Source organism: Heptranchias perlo, chromosome 14 (genome assembly GCF_035084215.1).
Source record: "Heptranchias perlo isolate sHepPer1 chromosome 14, sHepPer1.hap1, whole genome shotgun sequence".
Taxonomy (NCBI): Eukaryota; Metazoa; Chordata; class Chondrichthyes; order Hexanchiformes; family Hexanchidae; genus Heptranchias; species Heptranchias perlo.
Window position 1 is genome coordinate 9,075,581 of NC_090338.1, and position 22,393 is coordinate 9,097,973.

The window sequence follows — 22,393 nt, forward strand, 5'->3', positions numbered from 1 at the left end:
TTGTACCCAGTGCACCCCCACCCCTCCACGAATTACTAGGCTGTACCACAAAACCGATATATTTTCACTTGTTTCTGATTAAAAGAAAATTTACATGGTTGCTTTGAAATATTTTATTATGGCATTTCGTAAGTGGGTGGCGAGGAGGATTATTTCCGATATAAAATTTCGGGCAAGTATGAGAAATGACTATGTTTCAACCATAGAATTTTCTGTCTCCCAATAGGTAACATTTACATTGTTTTATGTTTCATTAAATCCATGAAGATTTAACTACAGGCTGCAGTATTTGGAACTGCTTGAGTTTCTGGCAGCACAGAGAGTTCATTTTATTGCACTCTGCAAAATGGACAGCACTGATTTTCATATTTTTAATCAGTGGGGTCACTGACATGGGTGGAAACCCATTACCATGCTTAAAGATCTCCAAACTAAGCTACTGCAAAATTCACTCAGGTCAAGTTTCTATTTGCCCCAGAAGGAGTGCACATTCTCCTCTTGTAGCGACACACCCTGCTAAGCTAGGTTCAGGGAGCAGTTTTGAAGGTTTGCAAGAGCCAAGGCTTAGGGAATTCCCAAATGTGTGCAAGGGGGCTGCTGGAATTTAATCAGCAAAAAATGCATTGTACTGGTAAGCTTCTTGCTGCTTGACCAGTTCATTGGAGCTCAGTGAGAGAAGCCCAGTTCCCAGTGACAGGTCAACCCTTCCAAGTGCCATTAATGAAGCAGACTGGCTGATCAATCATCAACAGTGCCTTGGAGTAGAGTAGACTCGCCCAAGTCAGATATTAGATTACAGAATCTGACATGGAAGGTTGACTTGGTTTCAGCCTTCTGTCACTCGGCCTGTAATCAGGCAGCCATCCTGCTTACATTCCTCCGACAGTCATTAAGCATCTGAAAAGTGTGGGTTTGAACCCCTTTTTGGCAGATAGCAGGAACACTTCATGTGTGGTATGGTGAGCAGCATAGCTCACCATAGGGATGGGCAATAAATGCTGGCCTCGCCAGCGACGCCCACATCCCGTGAACGAATAAAAAAAGTATGAATGTATTGTCGCTATCTTCCTGACAAAAACATGAACGATGCATCGAATGACATTTGCATCAGTTGGAGATGCAGAGTTTCAGGATTACCTCTTTTGTTAGTGATTCTTATTATTGCCAAACATGTGAATATGTATTCTCAAACCAAGCCTCCAGATAACGCCTTCTGACAGCTGTCATTCAAAATCTCAGTCGCTCCTCAGCTACATGATTGGCATCCACTTTCAGCATGTTGTAAAGATCTATGCAGGACATCTTACAATTAACAGGCAACTTTATGTTCCAGATATTCAAATTAAATGCCATGTGTCAGGCTTACTTATCATCAACTGTTTATAACCCAGGTCCTCCTGTGATGGGCTTTGGCACAGGAGATGTGCCCATCTTGATGCTGAGTCCTCATATAGGGTGCTTCATGACAGGTCAGTTCAGGCTTTCCCATTCTGAAACTATCTCCCTCTTTCGCCAAGTCATATCTTGGTCCTCGATCTCCCACATGGATCAAAGGAGGCTCTCCCATTGCATGCTGGTTAATTCCAAATCATAAAAGATAATTGTTTGGATATTTGTTCAATATGCCCTAAACTTAACCTGAATTAGGACTTCGTGGGTGCTAAATTGGGCCGTGTGGCGCCCATTGTTTCGGCGCTACGCAGTCTCTCGAACATCTAAGATGGCGTCTTGGCATGTTTCCAGCGAGATGTGCGCCGGACGCCATCTCGGTACAGGAGTTAGCGTATGCGCAAATATCGAACGCCGGAAGCATTTAAAGTAGGGAGAAAATGCTGATTTCAAGTGATAGACACCATTTTGGACCTTAACGCTCAACTCAACACACAGTCTTAACCACGCACATCGGAACGTGCCTTAGAGTGCCTGGAGGACCCCCAACCAGCACTATTTAAAGGGACCATGCAGGATTTACAGATTAGTTGCTGGATTATTGCTTCTGGCTACTGGTGGAATAGTAAGTGATTTTTGAAGTTCCCTATACTTACTGAGAGTTCCTAGAATACATTTGAGAGTGCTTCGGCCGGTACTGCCTTACGGTTCGGAAAGTTACAACTGTGGTTGAACAACATTCCTGGCAACTATGGATGGTCTGCTCGGGCTCCCGCTGGGCATTGAGCACAACTGGGAGCATGCAGAAAGGCCACGCATAGCAGGTCAAGCTGCGAGGAGGGGGAGGATGTGGAGGTGCAGGGCGCCGAGAAGAAGGCCGTATCCAGTGAGGGCCTTACAGGACCAATTCTCTTACCTCAACATGACCGAGGAGAATTGCATCTGACACCTGAGGTTCACCAAGGAAGCCGTGACCGAGATCTGTCAACTGGTTCGGCCACAACTGCAGCCTCAGAACAGGGCAAGGACAGCATTGCCTGTGGCTGTGAAGGTCACTGTGGCACTGAATTTCTATGGCTCAGGATCATTTCAGGCCTCTGCTGGTGACATGTGCAACATCTCGCAGTATGCAGTGTACTGCTGCATAAGGGAGGTCACAGATGCACTGTATGAGATGAGGAACAGGTGCATCACCTTCCCTCTCGACAAAGACAAGCAGAACAAGCGAGCACTGGGGTTCACTCGCATTTTTTTTATTCGTTCATGGGATATTGGCATTGCTGGCAAGGCCAAAATTTATTGCCCATCCCTAACTGCCCTTGAGAAGGTGGTGGTGAGCCGCCTTCTTGAACCGTTGCAGTCCGTGTGGTGAAGGTTCTCCCACAGTGCTGTTAGGTAGGGAGTTCCAGGATTTTGACCCAGCGACGATGAAGGAATGGCGATATATTTGCTGGCTTCCCCATGGTGCAGGGTGCCATTGAATGCACGCACATTGCCCTGCATGCCCCGCATATCAGCTCAGCCGTCTTCGTCAACTGAAAGGGCTCCCACTCCCTGAACGTGCAGCTAGTGTGCGACCACATGCATCGAATCATGAAGGTCAATGCACGCTACCTTGGAGCAGTCACGATGCCTTTGTCATGCCGCAGTCCAACATGCCAGCTATCTTTCACCCGCCTCGGCAAGTCAGAGTCTGGCTACTGGGCAACAAAGACTATCCCCTCACGCTGTGGCTCATGACTCCAGTCAGGAACCCACACACATGTGCATAGCAGGCCTATAATGAGAGCCATTCTGCCATACGCAACATCGTGGAGCACACCATAGGCCTCCTGAGGCAATGCTTCCACTGCCTGGACCGGTGTGGAAGCATTGCAGTACTGCACTCTGTGGGTGGGCAGATTCGTGGTGGTATGCTGCATGCTGCAAAAACTCGCCATCAAGAGGGACCAGCCTTTGCCACCAATGATCGGAGAAGACTATGAGCCAGAGGTGGAGGAGGAGGATGTTGAGGAGGAGGAGGAGGGGGAGGAGCCAGAAGAGGAAGTGGAGGACGACGCAAGGGTGCAACAGGGACCACACGCCTTGTCTGCAAGGGCTCAGCGTGCTCGCCTGATCCGTGCCCACTATCAATAATGTCAGCTACACCCCCGAACTCACTAACAGTCCTACGCTCCCCAACTTTCCGCTCCAACAATCAAATCACCCTCCATCTGATTGCACATTGGTTTCCCCCTCAGCTCATTGCACAAAAAAACCCCACCACCAAATGCAAATTCAAAGTCACATTTATCAATGAATAAATGAAATTATGTAAACAGAACAGAACTATTCACCCTTATGCATTGCCTTAGTGCCTGTTGTTCGTGTGCCTTTACCTATCCTAGTGCTCCTACGAGGTGCTTTCCCAGTGGCTGGATCATGGGTGGTGGGAGGCTGCTAGCCTTCAATGGAGGAGCGGGCAGATGGCTTCGGAGGACGATCTCAAGCAGCTCTGCGCCGGTAGGGCCCGGCTTCAGACTGCACCATCTCAGCATGGGCTGCAGCAGTCTGGCCTGGCTGGCCAATAGGCAACAACAAAGGCAAAGGCAGAGTGGCAGGGGTGGGAGCAGGAATGCTGTCATCCTGAGAGAGGACAGCAGGTCCGACTGCCATGGCGCCACTGCCAATCTCCCGGAGCGGCACCTCAGCAATCTTGATGATCAGCAGGAGAACGGATTGCTGGAGCGCGGTGACACCCTGAAAGCCCAGAAACAATGGTCCCCAGAGTCATGTAAGCAGCAGTCTGAGCTTCCATTGCAGCTGTCTGAGCAGCAACCATAGCTTAGAGACCTTTGATGACATCGATTTGTGCTGCAATGGAAGCCGTGACATCGGCCATCAGACGCTGCATTATGGTGGGTTCCACAGGTGTACTGATGGAGGTGACCACCCGTTCCATGTCAGAAAGGAAGGGCCCCAACCTCTGCGCAAAGTCCTGTGCCAAGTTGGAGCTAGACTCCTCCAGGCCCCTTCTCATTGTGTGCAGGCTTTCTGGCAGGCTTTCCAGTGCCCCAAGCATTTGATGGTATATGCCCATCAGCTGTCTTCTGTAGCTTGGCCTATCAAAGTGCTCATCTGACTCCTCTGCAGCAGAATTAGTGAGCGACCTTGCCCTCCAACAAGCTGGCACCTGCGGTTTCCATTCCCCCCGCCCTGGCTCCTGTGCACTTGTGCACGGTGTCTCACCATGTGCAGATCCCCCCTCTAAACTAGCCTCTAAAGGATGCGCAGCGTCAGTCTGTGAGCTGATGGAAGCGAGTGTCAGATCGAGTGATGGTGTGGCTTCAATGTCCCCCTCCTCCTCCTCCTCCTCCTCCTCCTCCTCGGATGGTGCCTCCATGTGTTCTTGGGTATCTGCAATGACAAAGGGAAACAGGTTGAGTTGAGGAGCAGGGAGAGGAGCAAGTAAGATGTGCATGCCAACAGCATCTGCAGCACGTAAGTCAGAAAAGATTATGGGAGGAGGGAGATGTGGGAAACGAGAAGGAGCATTAGATACGCAGAGACCCCTTCCTTGGGGCCTCCAGCACGGCATGTTGTCACGGCTGCAACGACAGCCCGCCCAAGGATCCGAAGTACTGTCTCTTCTGGTGAGTGAGGACGTGTAAGCGTTCCCGTCCACCCTCAGGTCTCTCCTGCTGCCGGCTGTTATGCACCCCTCGCTTTCTGTTAAATTTAAGTCGCGACGCCATTGATGTCATCAGGCCATGACTTTGGTATAGTAATTATGCTCCCGCCTGCATTTTGCGGGAACCTCCTCCGTGGCCTGCATTCTGCATTTTAGGGGCGGGAATGGGATTGGGTCGGGATCGGGTTACCCGATCCTGACATTCTAACCAACCCTCCCCCAACCACCTCCCGCCTGTCATTTGACGGGGGGAAGGGGCTGGTTAAAATTGAGGCCAATATCTTTTACAAAAAGTGCCGCAGTTCTTTTAGAAATGTGGGAATGGACTCTGCGACCATCACTTACCATGTCATGCAACATATAATTGATGATGATCTATGAACAACACTGAGTAAACCGACAAGAAAGGTCACATATGCACCAGGAATGTTACAAATCACATATGTACCAGGAATTTACAGGGATCCAGGTTCAATACATATGTACAATATACGGGAGCTGTAATGCCTATAGCCAGATTTTTTGTATTTGAACAATTTGTAATAGTTGTGTAACGTACAACATTGGCAACCAGTGTGATCCTCTCATCAATCATCATCAATAGAAAAGCAATAACATTTTATAACTGAGGTACCCTCAATGGCTCAGAAAGTCCATACAGCAAATGGTGTACTGAGCCGTAAAGATTAGACAGTCCCAACTTTGATCCCCAATCTGTGGTGTTATCTATGCTCAGCCAAGTTACTGGACGAGGCACAACAAATGGTTTCCATGTCCCCGGGTGTGGAAGATAGGGGAAATCAAGACAGCATTTCCACTTCTGGTCACTATCCATTATCCTCTGCTGTTGGGGGTTAAGTAAGGATACAGTCTGGCCCATTTGTGATGACCCTTCACACAGTCGAATAGCATGCTGACACTCACTATCCAGGCTGACATGAAAATAATCATTTTGAGGAAGCATTGGTTAAGAGAGGAGAAAATTGGAAAGTAATGTAGTTAGAAACCAACCATTAATTCTAAGAAGGAGCAGTCACAACAGGCCTAATTAAATGTGAAACCTCTCATTGTGCAGGCTGCATCAATATAAGGCTGGTTTGCCAGTCACATATGAACTTCTACCAACTTCTGAACAAACTGTGACACAAGCAAGATGCATTGTGTTGGAAATACCAAATATCACAAAATTAAATGTTTAGTTTTATTACAGATAAATGTTCACTTCTGTATGCAGAAAAGCCTTTGTCCATCACACTTCACTTGTCACAATGCTAATGTCTATGTCATATTTGCATCTCAAAATTTCATATTCATAAGACAGTAATAAATGGCAACTGAACAGGTGGGGAAGTAACATTCAAAATGGGTACATAAACTTCCCATTCAAAAAAAATATATGAACTTCCAATGAAACACTAATAAGGACATATAAAAACTATCTATTAAGAATCACTTGTCAGCAAAAGTTACCATAAAAATACGGAGAAGGGAACGAATGAAACTGCTCAATATTTTTGAAGATTCTTTCAGTTGTCTGAAAAATGTATGGGGGGACGTATCGGTGGCCGGAGGGGTGCGCGATTGGTAGCTGGGGTGATGATCAGTGGCTGGGCTAGTGATCAGTGGCCTAGGAAGCCCGCGTGTAGGCCTGGCTGCCTCAGGGCAAAGCAAGCTTGCAGTGGGGGGCTTCAATGGGTGTTTGACCCCTTATTTGCATATGAAAATGGACTAATATCTGTTTCGGTCCAAGACCACTGCACGCCAATTTTTTGGCTGATATCAATATGGTGAGCAGCACACTTCTGTCTCATAATGAGTGTGCGCTTCCTACCCGACATTTGGAGGCTTAGGTCCATTTAGTGCCCGAAAAACAGGCGCTGCATGACCGAATTTCTAGGCCAGGCAGTTACTAAACTGGCACTGGTGCAGGCATTGCAAATGTTGGAATTGTACCAAGAGGAAAAGGGCTGCAGATACAAATCCATTCCAACATCCAATTTAATTCTGTACGATTTATGTAAAGCATTCAGAGTTCATTGTTCCATCACTACAATTAGATCTGAAGCTAATTAATATATTTCTCCACTGCCCAGTTTCAAATTTACTAACACAATCCGCCTGCAGACAATCTTTAACATCTTGAGGTTAGTGCCAACTCTTTTCCGTCAAATAGAATTAATTTGTTTCCTTTATCATTTGTCAAATAAAGCAGCATCAAAATAATTATGTTTTCGTTCACTAAACAACCAGGGCGCATAAAATTAAAAACTTAATGAATATATAAGAGCAACTGTGTATATTTTTTAAATGCTGCAGGGAAAATGTAAAAATTAAAAAAATATATATACTGGCAGCGGTCGCTACTCTATGAAGTAGCAATAGCTAAGATGAAGATTAGGAAACTCTCCCATCGGCCCAGTTAGTAAAAGCAGTATAATAAGAAGTGTACTAAGCCTAGCCATGCATATCAGAAGTTTCTGGTCCTATTCTCAGTCTGTGCTGAATTAGCTAAGAGGACGGTATGGAAAATAAAAATAGTTTCAATGGGGGTGAAATTGATCTTCAGTGGTAGTGCGAAACAGGCGATAGTGAACCGGCAGTCTGCTTTACACCTCGCACCATTAAGAAAATCTGCTGGAATGTAAAACGAGCTGCCGATTTGCTATCGCCTGCTTTGCTCTGCTGCCAATGACCAATTTCACCCTGATGTCCTGGGCTAAGGAAGGGAACATCAGCTAAGGGTATATGTTCCTAATTCTATACAGCATCCTGCTGGAAATTAAGGGCATAGCTATATGTATTGGATGAGGACAGAATCAGCTTCAACTGTGGTTCCCCCATAGTCGAATAGCCTACCGACTCTCATTCTTTATGCTCAGGCTCAAAGGATGACCACTTAGGAAAGGTACTGAAGGAACATAGGTGCCTGTAAATGTGCACCCTTTCATGAGTGAACATGTTCAGAATAAGGGACAACATTGGTGAAAGTCAGCCCCCCTTCCCCTGGCTGCCTGCTGGCTGGATGGATCTCTGAGCCATCCAATATTGCGCCGGCCTGGAGCCGGTGTGCTGCAGCAGTGGCATTCCCATTTGGGTCGTGCAGCTCGCCGACTGCATGGTAATGAAGCCCGGCCCGCGAAATGCACCAAGCCTCTTGCTGGCAGGGAAGGGTGGGCATTCCACCCACTGCTCCCTCGTTCCATGCCTGGAGTTAACACTTACCTCTTGGTTTCAAGTCTAACCTAAGATAATGAAATGAAAATAAAATCTTTCTGCTGGTAAAAAAAAACACAGCAAAAAGTAAGTTATAAGAAAATGCCATGGGAAATGTATTGTTTTATACTATTGTGGCATTTTGATTATATTGGCTTATCTTTATCACTTTCCATTAATTATCCTAGTTGTATCCTGATTAAACATTATGAATGTTCACTAGGCAGATGCACTACATGATGGATTATTGAAGCGAGTAGACCGTGAACATCAGAGGCTCATCCTTGGCCTGCACTGAGTTATCTGAAGCGATAACCACTGCTGTAAAGTGTTTGTGTGTGTGGCTGTCAGGTGAGGGCAGACAGGGGCTCAGCTGTGACTCTGCACACTCCCCTGCTCAGGATGATTGAACTGCTTGCTGACTTTCACAGTTGAAGCTCATATATGAGGATTAGCCATTGGGTGAAATACAGAAGTTATTAGTTCATACTGAATCCAGTCCCGAAATGAGTCACTAGCTTCAGGAGAGAAGATAAAATTGAAAAAAAATGCATGAGAAAAGCTTTCCTGATAATGTTTTAATATACTTAACAACATGAGGCACAACATGTTGGAACACCATACACTGTACTAAACCACGGTATAAAATGAACTCACGGTTGTTCATATGGTAAGTCCAGGTCTCCACTATGCTGTCCAGATAAGGGGCACCAAACAAAATTGGACAGTTTCCGGGGAGGGTGGACGAGGAGAGAAATCAGAGAGACATTAATCCAGAATTGTTTTGTTCACCTACTATAGTGATGATTTAGCACAAATTTTATGTAATTACTAAACGTCAGTGATCAGCCATAACAGTTGCACTCTATCATTCTCGTACAGTTTGTTGAATCCAAAGTTCAAAGATTCACCTTTCACATCTGTTATACATTGCAAATGCTGAGTGGGTCGCAACATTCTGTTCCAAAATGCATTGAAAACTCTTAAGTCCAGCTTCATCAACTGCAAATCCATTATCAATGTATCAACATGTAATTGATACTGAGGAATTGAGTGTCTGCAGGGATTCTACTAATCATTCATTGTGACTTTGCTGGAACACTATTTTTTGGAGTTTTCATGGATCTTCTGCCGAAGCTTTGGCGGATGATCGGGAGAACCCCTGCAGAAACTAATGTGAGTGTCATTGTGAGCAGTCCAATTCTCCCCATTTTCCTGTCTCCCCTTCTCTTTCTTCCCTCTTTCCATTTCCCCACTCTCTCTGTCACCCCCCCCCCCCCCCGCCCTTTTATCCTCTCTTCTCTTAAGAACATAAGAAATAGGAGCAGGAGTAGGCCATACAACCCCATGAGCCTGCTCTGCCTTTCAATAAGGTTATGACTGATCTTCTACCTCAACTCTACTTTCCTAACCTATCCCCAAATCCCTTGATTTTGTTAGTGTCCAAAAATCTATCGATCTTAATTGTGAATATACTCAACGACTGAGCATCCACAGCACTCTGGGGTAGAGAATTCCAAAGATTCACAACTCTTTGAGTGAAGAAATTTTTCCTCATTTCGGTCCTAAATGGCCGATCTCTTATTTTGAGACTATGACCCCTAGTTCAAGACTCTCCAGCCAGGGGAAACAGCCTTTCGGCATCTATTCTGTCAAGCCCTGTAAGAATTTTATATTTTGCAATGAGATCACCTCTCATTCTTCTAAACTTCAGAGACTATAGGCCCATTCAATCTCTCCTCCTAGGACAACCCTCTCATCCCATGAATCAATCTAAAGAACATTTGTTGTAACCTCCCGAAGGCAAGTGTATCCTTCCTTAGGTAAGGAGACCAAAACTGTATGCAGTACTCCAGGTGTGGTCTCACCAGAGCCCTGTACAATTGCAGCAAGACCTCCTTACTCTGAAACTCCAACCCCCTTGCAATAAAGGGTAACATACCATTTGCCTTCCTAATTGCTTGCTGTACCTGCATATTGACTTTCTGTGATTCGCGTACAAGGACACCTAAATCCCTCTGAATACCAACATTTCTTAGTCTTTCACCTTCTAAAAAATATTCTGCTTCTCTATTCTTCCTACCAACGTGTATAATTTAACATTACTCCACATTCTACTCCATTTGCCACCTTCTCGCCCACTCACTTAGCCTGTCCACATCCCTTTGCAGTTTCTTTGAGTGCTCCTCACAGCTTACTTTCCCACCTAGCTTTGTATCATCAGCACACTTGGATACATTACACTCGGTTCCCTCATCAAATCATTGATATAGATTGTAAACAGCTAATGCCCAAGCACCGATCCTTGCAACCTGCCAACCCAAAAATGACCCTTTATTTCTACTCTCTGTTTTCTGTCCGTTAAACAATCCTCAATCCATGCTAATATATTACCCCCAATTCCATGAGCCCTAATCTTTTGTAACAATCTCTTGTGCGGCACCTTATCGAATGCCTTTTGAAAATAAAAATATACGACATCCACTGGTTCCCCTCCCCACTCCCGACTCTTCCCCTCCTCTCTTTTCTTCCTCTCCCTCCTACCCATCTACACTAAACTGAGGCCCTGCCTACCTGTTCAGGTGGGTGTAAAAGATCCCAACACTATGTGAAGAGGAGTTAAGTTCTCCCAACATCCTGGCCAAAATGTATTCCTCAAGCAACAACACCAATGCAGTTTAACTGTTCATTTATCCCATTGCTGTTTGTGGGACTTTACTGGGCACAAATTAGCTGCTGCATTTGCCAACAAAACAGTGATGATTATATTTCAAAAACAATTAATTGGCTGAGAGGAATCTGTGGGGCATTCTGAAGGCATGAAAGGTGTTATATCAATGCAATTTCTTTTTTTCTTAAAAATGAATTTTGCACAACAGATACATTTGTGCAGAAGGATTGCCTGAATTGAGTTTTCTATAGATGACACTTTTCTAAATCAGGAAAAAAAATAATGATCGTAGCCTTAGGTCAAGGGCTTGATTATGTCAAGATGGTTTAGGTTACGGCATGAGTAAGCACAAATGGAAAATCTAAAATAGTACTGAATGATTGGTTCAGATAAATAAGATTATAGTAGAACAAACAACATGAACTGAGTGGAATTTTCTTGTTCCCAACCTTCTTCCAATCTTTTCTTGTATAAGTAGTAATCATGGTGTGGAAAATATTGCTAAACAGCTACCCAGTTGTAACTTGAATCTTCAGAATCGTTATGTAGGAAATCAGAAATGAAGCATTTTTACTTGGGTGTTTTATTGTTTTATGTGGCTAATTTATGTGTATGTGTGTGTTAATGGACAATATTAATTTATGAGTCATAGATAATAGTAGCTGCATTGAGGCATTTGCTCTTTCTTGACATAAAAAAGTTGAATTATTAGTTCTGGTGAGTTTATTTGATTGAGCAAAATGGAAAGAATTGATCTTAGCGGCAAAACACTATGCAGAATTTTGGCAAGCAAAAGGCAATTATATCAGAGAACTTTGACTTAACAAAAAAAGGAAAATAAATGAATAGTAAAGCACAAATAAAGAATAAAATATACCAGCCAATCTTCCATGGCATTGCACGTGGGGAGTCAAGACCATAGGGATAGACGACGGGTGATAACTGGATTCAGAATGGGATGGAGTGGACGGAGGGTGGAGGCAGATGTGAGAGGGAGGTGAAAGGAATAGAAAGAGAGGCACCATAAGAACATAAGACCATAAGAGATAGGAGCAGGAGTAGGCCATTTGACCCCTCGAACCTGCTCTGCCATTCAATGAGATCATGGCTGATCTGATTTTTACCTCAACTCCACTTTCCCGCCTTTTCCCCATATCCATTGACTCCATTGCTGATCAAAAATTTGTCTAACTCATCCTTGAATGTATTCAATGACTCAGCCTCCACAGCTTTTTGGGGTAAAGAATTCCAAAGAATCATGACCCTCTCCTCATTTCCGTCTTAAACGGGCGACCCCTTATTCTGAGACTATGCCCCCTAGTTTTAGATACCCCATGAAGGGTAACATCCTCTCAGCAACTACCCTATCGAATTCCCTCAGAATCTTGTATGTTTCAATAAGGTCTTCTCTCATTCTTTTAAACTCCAATGAGTATAGACCCAACCTGTTCAATCTTTCCTCATAAGACAACCCTTCCATACCCAGAATCAACCCAGTGAACCTTCTCTGAACTGCCTCCAATGCAAGTATGACCTTCCTCACGCAGTACTCCAGGTGTGAGTCTCACCAGCACCCTGTACAGTTGTAGCATGACTTCCTATATACTCCATCCCCCGAGATATAAAGGCCAATATTTCATTTGCCTTCCGGATTAACTGCTACACCTGTATGTTGACTTTTTATGTTTCATGTTGGAGGACACCCAGATCCCTCTGTACCGCAGCATTTTGTAGTATTTCTCCATTCAAATAATATTTTGCTTTTTTATTTTTCCTCCCAAAGTGGATGACTTCACATTTTCCAACATTATATTCCATCTGCCAAATTTTTGCCCATTCACTTAATCTGTCAATATCCCTTTGCAGACACTTTGGGCCCAATTTTACCAGGGGTGCGGGTTCCCGGCGGATGGACGAGCAGGCGCGTTGGTAACGCGCCCGGTGAAATTAGTGGGTTTCCCGCGCGATCGTAGCAGGCAACCCACTAACTGGAGCCACTTACCTGCTCCTCCGGGTTCCCCGCTGCTGATCTGCGCGTCGGGCGGGCTGCGCATGCGCAGTAAGATCTGTCAGCTGGAGGCGCTGTATTTAAAGGGGCAGTCCTCCACTGACAGATGCTGCAACAAACAGAAAAAATTACAGCATGGAGCAGCCCAGGGGGAAGGCTGCTCCAAGTTTAATTATGCCTCACTCCAGGTATCAATACATGGGGTGAGGAGGAGGGGGAGGACAGAGATCTTCCACCCGGCGGGCGGGAGGAAGCGGCCCGCCTCCGCCACCAGGAAGGTCTGGCTCGAGGTGGCAGAGGGGGTCACCTGCGCCACCAACATATCGCCCACCTGCACCCAGTGCAGGAGGCGCTCCAATGACCTCAGTAGGTCAGCCACAGTGAGTACACGTAGTCCTTCCCCTACACTCCGTCTGCCCCATTACTGCCCCCACCCCACATCTCCTTCGGCACTGCCAACACTACTCTGTCACATCACCCCTCATACCCACTCAAACCCCATCCTCATCTTACCTGCACCTACTCACCTCGCCAGTACTCACCCCGCCACTACCACGCAACCCATTCCTCATACAATCTCATGGCTCTATCCCATACTCACCCTCTCGTGCATCTCTCTCACGGCCAGCCTCACTCAACCTGCCACCACCTGTGCTGCAGCCACAGGGCATGCATCACATATGTGCAGTAGGCAGCGTAAGGCAAACGTGTCGTGAGCATGAAGGGGATGCACAAGGGTGTTTGAGGGTTTGTCATGGTTGTTACTTCTATTGAATTTCAGAAGAACTCACATCACACATTATATTGGCACCACTACTGCCATGCCTTCGCGAATCCTGTCTGGTTTGTGCAATAATGCCCGCTCCTGGGTATCACTATGAGGACCCACCACTGATGCCACCCATTGTGTCACTGCAGAGTGGGTGTAGGTGTATTTGCAGGGCTCTTCTGCGCAGACGACTGAGAGACATCGGCGATGTCCCCGGTTGCACCCTGGAAGGCTGCGGAGGAGAAGTTCGGGAGGGCAGTGGTGACTTTGACAGCGACAGGTAGGAAGATGGTGCACGGGCCAGCCAGGAGCAGCTCGGCATGAAAGAGGCTGCATATGTCCACGGCTACATGTCGAGTGACTCTGAGCCTTCGTGTGCACTGCTGCTCAGAGAGGTCCAGGAGGCTGAGCCTCGGTCTGTGGAACCTGTGGCGAGGGTAGTGCCCTCTGCGATGCATCTCTCTCTGCGGTCGCCCTCCCTCCTGCTGTACAGGTGGATGTGTCACAGCACTCTGTTGTGGAGCTCCACGTGTCAGAGGTGGACGGCGTGGATGGCGAGGCTGGTGATGCTGTTCGCCCTCCGAGGAGGTCAAGATTGCAGCTACGGCGGCCCCCATCCGCAAGATTTACATCTGAGGGGGTCCGCAAGGTAGGTACATGTCTCCGGACCCCGGGGTAAGTGTGCATGTTGGTGACTTTGACCGTCAGGAGGAGGGTGGTGGAGGCCAAACTTTGTCTCAAGTGACAGAGTGGCCTCCTGCAATGGGTGAGGGTCTCCCCCCCCCCCCCCCCCCGACCTGTCAAATGGACCTTTGCAGCTGCCACAGGCTGACAGCTGCAACACGTCCATTCGATCTGGGAGTGTTTCCCCCAGTGTGGGAAACAGTCACATGTTGTTCAAAAATCACACACAGTCCCTTAATCAGGTGAGTTAATGACCTGAAATAGGTAAATAAATACTGTCAAGTGGCATCCCGCTGGCTTTAATTGCCTGCGGGATTCCCACCAGCGGGGGCTGCGCGCGCACGCCGGCGCGTCAGCGGGGAACCCGGAAGTGGGCGGGATCGAGGCGGGATCCATTCGGGATCCTGGATTTTCCGATTTTCGAGGCCCCCTCCACCGAGAACGCAACCGATAGCGCGTGCTAAAATCGGGCCCTTTGTGTCCTCATCGCAACTTGTTTTTCCAACTATCTTTGTATCATCAGCAAATTTGGCCACAAGACACACTGTTCCTTCATCCAAGTCATATATATATATTGTAAATAGTTGAGGCCCCAGCACTGAGCCCTGCGGCATCCCACTAGTTACAGGTTGCCATTTTGAAAATGACCCTTTTATCCCGACTCTTTGTTTTCTGTTAGTTAGCCAATCCTCTATCCATGCCAGTACATTACCCCTAACACCATGAGCTCTTATCTTGTGCAGTAATCTTTTATGTGGCACCTTATCAAATGCCTTTTGGAAATCTAAATATACTGCATCCATTGATTCCCCTTTACCCACCCTGCCCATTACTTCCTCAAAGAACTTTATTAAATTTGTCAGACACGATTTCCCTTTCATAAAACCATGTTGACTCTCCTTGATTGTATTATGAGTCTCCAAATGTCCTGCTACTACTTCCTTAATAATAGATTCTAGCATTTTCCCAATGACAGATGTTAGGCTAACTGGTCTATAGTTACCTGTTCTCTGTCTCACTCCCTTCTTGAATAGGGGTGTTACATTTGCGGTTTTCGAATCCACTGGGACCTTTCCAGAATCAAGTGAATTCTGGAAGATTACAACCAATGCATCCACTATCTCTGTAGCCACTTCCTTTAAGACCCTCGGATGCAAGCTATCAGGTCCAGGGGACCGGTCAGCCTTTAGACCCATTAGTTTACCTAGTACTTTTTCTCTAGTGATAGTGATTGTTTTTAGTTCCTCCCTCCCCTTTGCCCCTTGATTTTCTACTATTATTGGTATATTGTTGGTGTCTTCTACTGTGAAGACAGATACAAAATATTTATTCAATTCCTCTGCCATTTCCTTGTTTTCCATTATTATTTCCCCAGTCTCATCCTCTAAGGGACCAATGTTTACTTTAGCTACCCTCTTCCTTTTTATATACTTGTAGAAGCTTTTACTGTCAGTTTTTATATTTCTTGCCAGTTTACTCTCATCATTTATTTTCTCCCTCTTTATTATTCTTTTAGTCATCTTTTGCTGATTTTTTAAATTTCCCAATCTTCGGGCTTAGTGTAATCTTTGCCATGTTGTATGCTTTTTAATTTAACCTGATACTATCCTTTACTTCCTTAGTTAGCCATGGTTGGTTCACCCTTTTTGTTGAGTTTTTCCTCCTCACAGGGATATATTTTTGTTGCGAGTCATAAAATATCTTTTTAAATGTTTGCCACTGTTTATCCACCATCATACCATCTAATCTGTTTAACCAGTCCACTTTGGCCAATTCCGCCCTCATTCATTTATAATTGCCCTTTTAAGTTTAACATAGTAGTTTCAGACCCAAGATCCTCGCTCTCAAGCTGGAAGTGAAATTCTATCATGTTATGATCACTGCTTCCCAAGGCATCCTTTACTTTGATATCATGAATTAATCCTGTTTCGTTACCCATTATCAGATCCAAAATGGCCTGTTCCCTGGTTGGTTCCCTGACGCATTGGTCTAAGAAACAGTCCCTAATGCACTCTATGAACTCCTCCTCAGGGTTATTTTTGCCAATTTGATTGCACCATTGCTCCCTTGCTTTTCTGATTGTTTAGTGCATTTCTTCTTCTTAGTGGAAGAGATAGAATGTTGCCCATCCTGTTCAATGTTGCGTCTGAAAAACTATACCTTCAACAGTGATAATCCAGGGCAGAATTAGCAGTCATTTGGACAAGTGTGGATTGATTAGGGAAGCCAGCATGGATTTGTTAAAGGCAAATCATTTTTAACTAACTTGATAGAGTTTTTTGATGAGGTAACAGAGAGGGTCGATGAGGGCAATGCAATTAATGTGGTGTATATGGACTTTCAAAAGGTGTTTGATAAAGTGCTGCATAATAGGTTTGTCATCAAGGTTGAAGCCCATGGAATAAAAGTGGTAGTAGCAGCATGGATACAGAATTGGCTAAGTAACAGGAAATAGAGAGTAGTGGTGAACGGTTGTTTTTTGGACTGCAGGGAGGTGTACTGTGGTGTTCCCCAGGGGTCGGTATAAGGACCACTGCTTTTCTTGATATATGTTAATGATTTGAACTTGGGCATGCAGGGTACAATTTCAAAATTTGCAGATGACACAAAACTTGGAATTGTAGTGAATAGTGAGGAGGATAGTGATAGACTTCAAGAGGATATAGACAGGCTGGTGGCATGGGCGGACACGTGGCAGATGAAAAATGCAAGGTGATACATTTCGGTAGGAAGAATGAGGAGAGGCAATATGAACTAGAGGGAACGATTCTAAAAGGGGTACAGGAACAGAGAGATCTGGGGATATATGTACACAAATGGTTGAAGGTGGCAGGGCAGGTTGAGAAATCAGTTAAAAAAGCATACGGGATCCTGGGCTTTATAAATAGAGGCATAAAGTACAAAAGCAAGGAAGTCATGATGAACCTTTATAAAACGCTGGTTTGGCCACAACTGGAGTATTATGTCCAGTTCTGAGCACAGCACTTAAGGAAAGATCTGAAGGCCTTAGAGAGAGTGCAAAAGAGATTTACTAGAATGATTCCAGGGATGAGGGACTTTAGTTACATGGATAGACTGGAGAAGCTGGGGTTATTCTCCTTGGACCTGAGAAGGTTGAGAGGAGATTTGATGGAGGTAGTCAAAATCATGAAAGGTCTAGACAGGGTCGATAGAGAGAAACTGTTCCCATTGGCGGAAGGGTCAAGAACCAGAGGACATAGATTTAAGGTGATTGGCAAAAGAACCAAAGGCGATATGAGGGAAAACTTTTTTACACAGCGAGTGGCTAGGATCTGGAATGCACTGCCCGAGGGGGTGGTGGAGGCAGATTCAATCATGGCTTTCAAAAGGGAACTGGATAAGTACTTGAAAGAAAAAAAATGCCGGGCTACGGGAACAGGGCAGGGCAGTGGGACTAGCTGGATTGCTCTTGCATAGAGCTGGGACGGACTCGATGGGCCAAATGGCCTCCTTCCATTCTGTACCCTTTCTATGAGTCTATGAATGCAGCACTGCCTTGTACTTGACTAAAGTGTTAGCCTAGATTTGCATGCCCAACATCTGCAGAGGGGTTTGAACCCACAACATCTAATTCAGAGGCAAAAGTGCTACCCCTGAACCAAGGTGACTCTTAAAGCTAGGATCTAGACCCATAGATTAGGACACTATCAGGGTTAAAAAGAGTAAAAATAATGAGATACATCAGAATGGAACAATTTGATAAAGCCTGAGGTAAAATAGTAGTTGGAAATAAATACTAAGGGAGACAAGAATTCCACAGTTTTTAGGTCCTTGGGGTTAATGAGTTAGAATACGACTCTGTGCCATCAGTTATACGTTCAATACAATGACAAGGAATGTTGGAGGAGGAAGAATGTGTACACTAGTTCATTTGTATCCTAGGAGGACCAAGTAAGAAAAGTTCCAAAAAGCATTGACTGTATTATACTGCTTAAGTAGAAATAAGAAAGGTTGGAGGCTAGAGGTGATGGGTGGATCAACTATCAGATGACATGCAAGAGAGGAGTTAGAAGAGGCTTCCCAGATATATAAACATCATATGCATGTTGGCTGAATTTCTGCTTGAAAGATAGTTAGGAGCTATTGAGGGGATATGTACTGTTTGGCACGAAAGAGGAAACCAGACTTATTACAGGCAGAGGAGATAGGAAGGGCAAGACTATTGGTAAATTAAGTTGAACTTAGGTTGGAGCCATCAAAGGTGGTAGTTGTTGGATGGACGAGCGAGAGACACGAAGATATTATACCTTAGCAATTAGGCAGTATGATACCAATGCAGGAATACTTCATATGTACTTAGGAAATTCCTTCTTCTGTTACGTTAAACGAGGCATTAATCCATTTAAAATGAATAGGTTGACACTTCCCCTAAAAGGGCCAATAAATTTCATACCAAAGCATTAGTATTTGTGCACTAAGGCCACAGAGCATAATTTCTAGGATTATTTCTTTGATGAACTGAGAAAAAGCAAGATTTTTATTGATCCCATTGAAAGGTATGAAGAAGATCAAGAAGTTGAGATTCAGCCATTATATTGATCGAGAAATTGTTACTTCAACACATCAATGGTACATCAAAAGTTGTTGCATGTCTATATTTTACTATTTGAAATCTTACATAGAATGTATATCTCCTGTCCATAAATTTACTTTCTGTTGTCATGAATTTCAGTCACTCTTCTTTGTCAATATTGCCATTGTACATTGCTACATTTCCAATTCAATTTTTTTTATGTTGACTGTCACAATGTAGTTGCAGCCTGTGATCATTAAGTGGCTCTGAAAAGAGAGTTTTTCAAGTTTCTAGCTCTCACCTCAATCACCATTTTGTGAATCTATAAGAATATATTCAGCAATTAACCATGGGCAGTATTTCTTAAAATTATTAAATCAAATATGTTGATCTTCTGGAAGGAGTTGAAAAAGCAGGAAATGTGTCAGTAATCTACTCTCATCAGCAATGGTGATCGTGCTCATGTGTAATTTATTTAATAGATGTGGACTACATTAAAGCATCTCCTGATCTGGAAGATGGCATACCCACCTGGGCTCCCAGGTTTGGATCACAGCATCTTGAACACATGGAACCTGATGAGTACCAGCCTAACATCTATATGGGAGGCACTCCAGTCATGCTGTCCAGCAAGCAGGACCAAGTCGCCAAGCAGGACGGGCAACATTCTGCCTCTTCAACTAAAAAGAAGAAGAAGCGTTCTAAACGATCAGAAAAACGAGAGAGCAAAGCTACAAATGAGGAGCCGCAAAATGAGTAACACCACTTGTCACAGCAATCTGAGAACTCTCAGTATCCAGGTCAGATCGCCAGGGTAGACACAAGGGTTCTGTAAATTAAATTTAAAGTCACATTGGGAAGAGGTATTGTTGCGTGCACTCAGATGCTAATTTGTTTGTCTTGGATGTTTTATAATTCACTGTCTAGTTCAAATGTTTTCTTTAGCTTGGTTTTACTTCTTGTGTCAACCAACTCTCATTTCTTATATGTTGAACTGTAACCACATGAAAGTCAATGGTAAAAACAAATTAAAAAACAAAGTATAAAAAAAGCTTTTTGCTAATATACCAACTAAGACAATGCCCTTTTGTGAAAAATGTATTATCAATTTATACACCCTTAGTGTCTTATCCCAGGGTCTGACTACAGAACAGATTAACTGTCCTATACATGTTTAAAGTGAAAAATTATATATGACGTTAGCGAATATTGATTAAATCTTGAAATAACAAGCTGGAGAAACAAGTGGAATTCACCTGAATTGAGTGAAAACAAATGTACACAAAATCTGAAACCTGTATTAAGCAGTAATTATTTCCAGTGCCAACGCAGACGCAGTTTTATTCCACAGGAACCTGAATTAAGCAGTTCTTGAATCAATGCATGTCATGCCAACCTAGCGGCTGCAATTTTTCCATGTCTCACCAAACTGTGACTTGGATTGAAGAACAGCATGTGTTTGCCGTTTCTTTTATGGTATTCAAACAGCTGACAGTTGGGTATATTTTCCTCTGTGTGTAAAGTTCAAAAAAATAATCTTACTAAACTTATTGTAAACCATTAAGAGATTAGTGAAAGAATTTTCTTTAACTTTACATGCAGAGCAAAATACACCCCTGTTTATCTAACAGAATGTGGATGAAACAGTAAGCTGGCTTCACCTACTCACTATAGCTAGGTCAGACTGCTACTGCTTAATATTCATCTGAAGCATATTGTACATTTTTGACATCAGTAACCACAAAAATACGTCATTTTTTTTTCAATCACCTGAGGCAAACTATGCATTTTTGTTACATTTGTACCAAAGGTGGCTTTCTTTCTCAATAACATCTAATGTAATCTTTTTATGCTTAGTCTAATTTCAGATGTATTCTGTTTTTGCATGTGTAAGTAAACGTGATCAGGACAATCTTTACCATGTATGTGTTTATTAATGACCAAACACTTCACTACACTTCACTACAGATCATACAGATTTATAGATTGCTGCACGCAGATAAGTACTCTTTCCTAACTCTTCATTCCTTGATATCAGTACATCTGCACTTCTGTCATGCTGCTAGTAGTTATGTGAAAAAACATACTTAGCCTCCTCGAGGTGATCTTCAATGTTCGAGCCGCTGGTCTTGTTCAACAACAACAGCTTGCATTGATATAGCACCTTTAATGTAGGAAAACATCCCAAGGCACATTACAAGACTATAATCAGACAAAAATTGACACCGAGCCAAAGAAGGCAATATTAGGAGGGGTGACTAAATGCTAAGTCAAAGAGGTAGGTTTTAAGGCGGACGTTAAAGGAGGAGAGAGATATGGAGAGGTTTAGGGAGAGAATTACATGAGCTTAGGGCATAGATAGCTGAAGGCACGGCCACCAATGGTGAGGGAGTGGGGGATACAAACGAGGCCAGAGTTGGAGGATCACAGAAATCTCGGAGTATTGTAGGGCCGAAGGAGGTTACAGAGATAGGGAGGGGCAAAACCATAGACAGATTTGAAAACAACTAAAAGAATTTTAAATGGTGGATTGGTGGCCAGTGTAGGTAAGTGAGCACAGATGCGATGGATGAGCAGGAATTTGTGCAGTTTAGGATACAGGCAGCAGTGTTTTGCATGAGCCCAAGTTGTAAGTGGCTCAGATCTGTTTCATTTGTTGTTTTATGTAAAAGTTTGGGATGATTTCCAAGACTAGTAGAAATGTTTCCTACTATAATCAACATCCACAAAACAAAACACATGCTGATGCATTTATACTAACACAGTCAAGTAGGAAAGCATCCCACTTGGATGAAACTTCGACTTGCACCAGAAAACTTGCATATTACTTAGACCTGGTACAATCTCACATTCTCTCCTTCTTTCCAGGGGCAGACTAGCTATATGGGAAATTGAGAGGTTTCTCAAGTGCCCCGTGAATGGTTCCATCGCACAGTATTATCGGAGCCCTCCTTATTGTGAGAATGCTGGAGAATCCCGTGCCCTTTCAGGAGAGCCAGTCTGCCCTTGCTTGTTTCTCGCAAAAATTCACCTACAAAAAGGGTTAATTTTGATGTGATATTCCCACTGACCTGTCTACTTCAAAGTACACAAGCAATTTCCTTTGACCAGGAAGAACTGCGCTAGTAACTAAATCAAATGCGTATATCCAGATGAAATGGACGACATACGGTGAGTACTAACATTTTCTTTAAAACTCAGAGTGACATTGCACCCACACAATTTGCAAATGAGACAAAAAATGCTGTCTTCTGCATTTGCAGTTTTGCTGTGAGTTTTGGAGGAAACTATACTGCCTTTGGATAGTATAATCCAGGTGACATTGTTTGATGTCCTTCATTTGCCACAGCCTTCAAGGGACTGTAGTTTTACTTTTTGATTCTCAAAAAACAGCTCACTAAATACCGTTTAGGTGAGGGTCAGTGATGATTTATAAGTCCTATTTATTTGGGTTG

The 22,393-nt window shown here is 44.1% G+C and overlaps 1 protein-coding gene across 3 annotated transcripts in view; it reads left to right on the forward strand.

Annotated features, from left to right (window-relative positions):
• LOC137332306 (protocadherin gamma-A11-like) overlaps positions 1 to 20,856 on the forward strand; it is a 182,120-nt gene extending 161,264 nt beyond the window's left edge. For all 3 annotated transcript variants that reach the window (XM_067996018.1, XM_067996020.1, XM_067996019.1), the window contains exon 4: positions 19,421 to 20,856. In XM_067996018.1, coding sequence (XP_067852119.1) covers positions 19,421 to 19,698 — 278 coding nt within the window. In that variant the 3' untranslated portion in view covers positions 19,699 to 20,856. The remainder of the gene's footprint in view (positions 1 to 19,420) is intronic.
• The last annotated feature ends 1,537 nt before the right edge of the window (positions 20,857 to 22,393 follow it).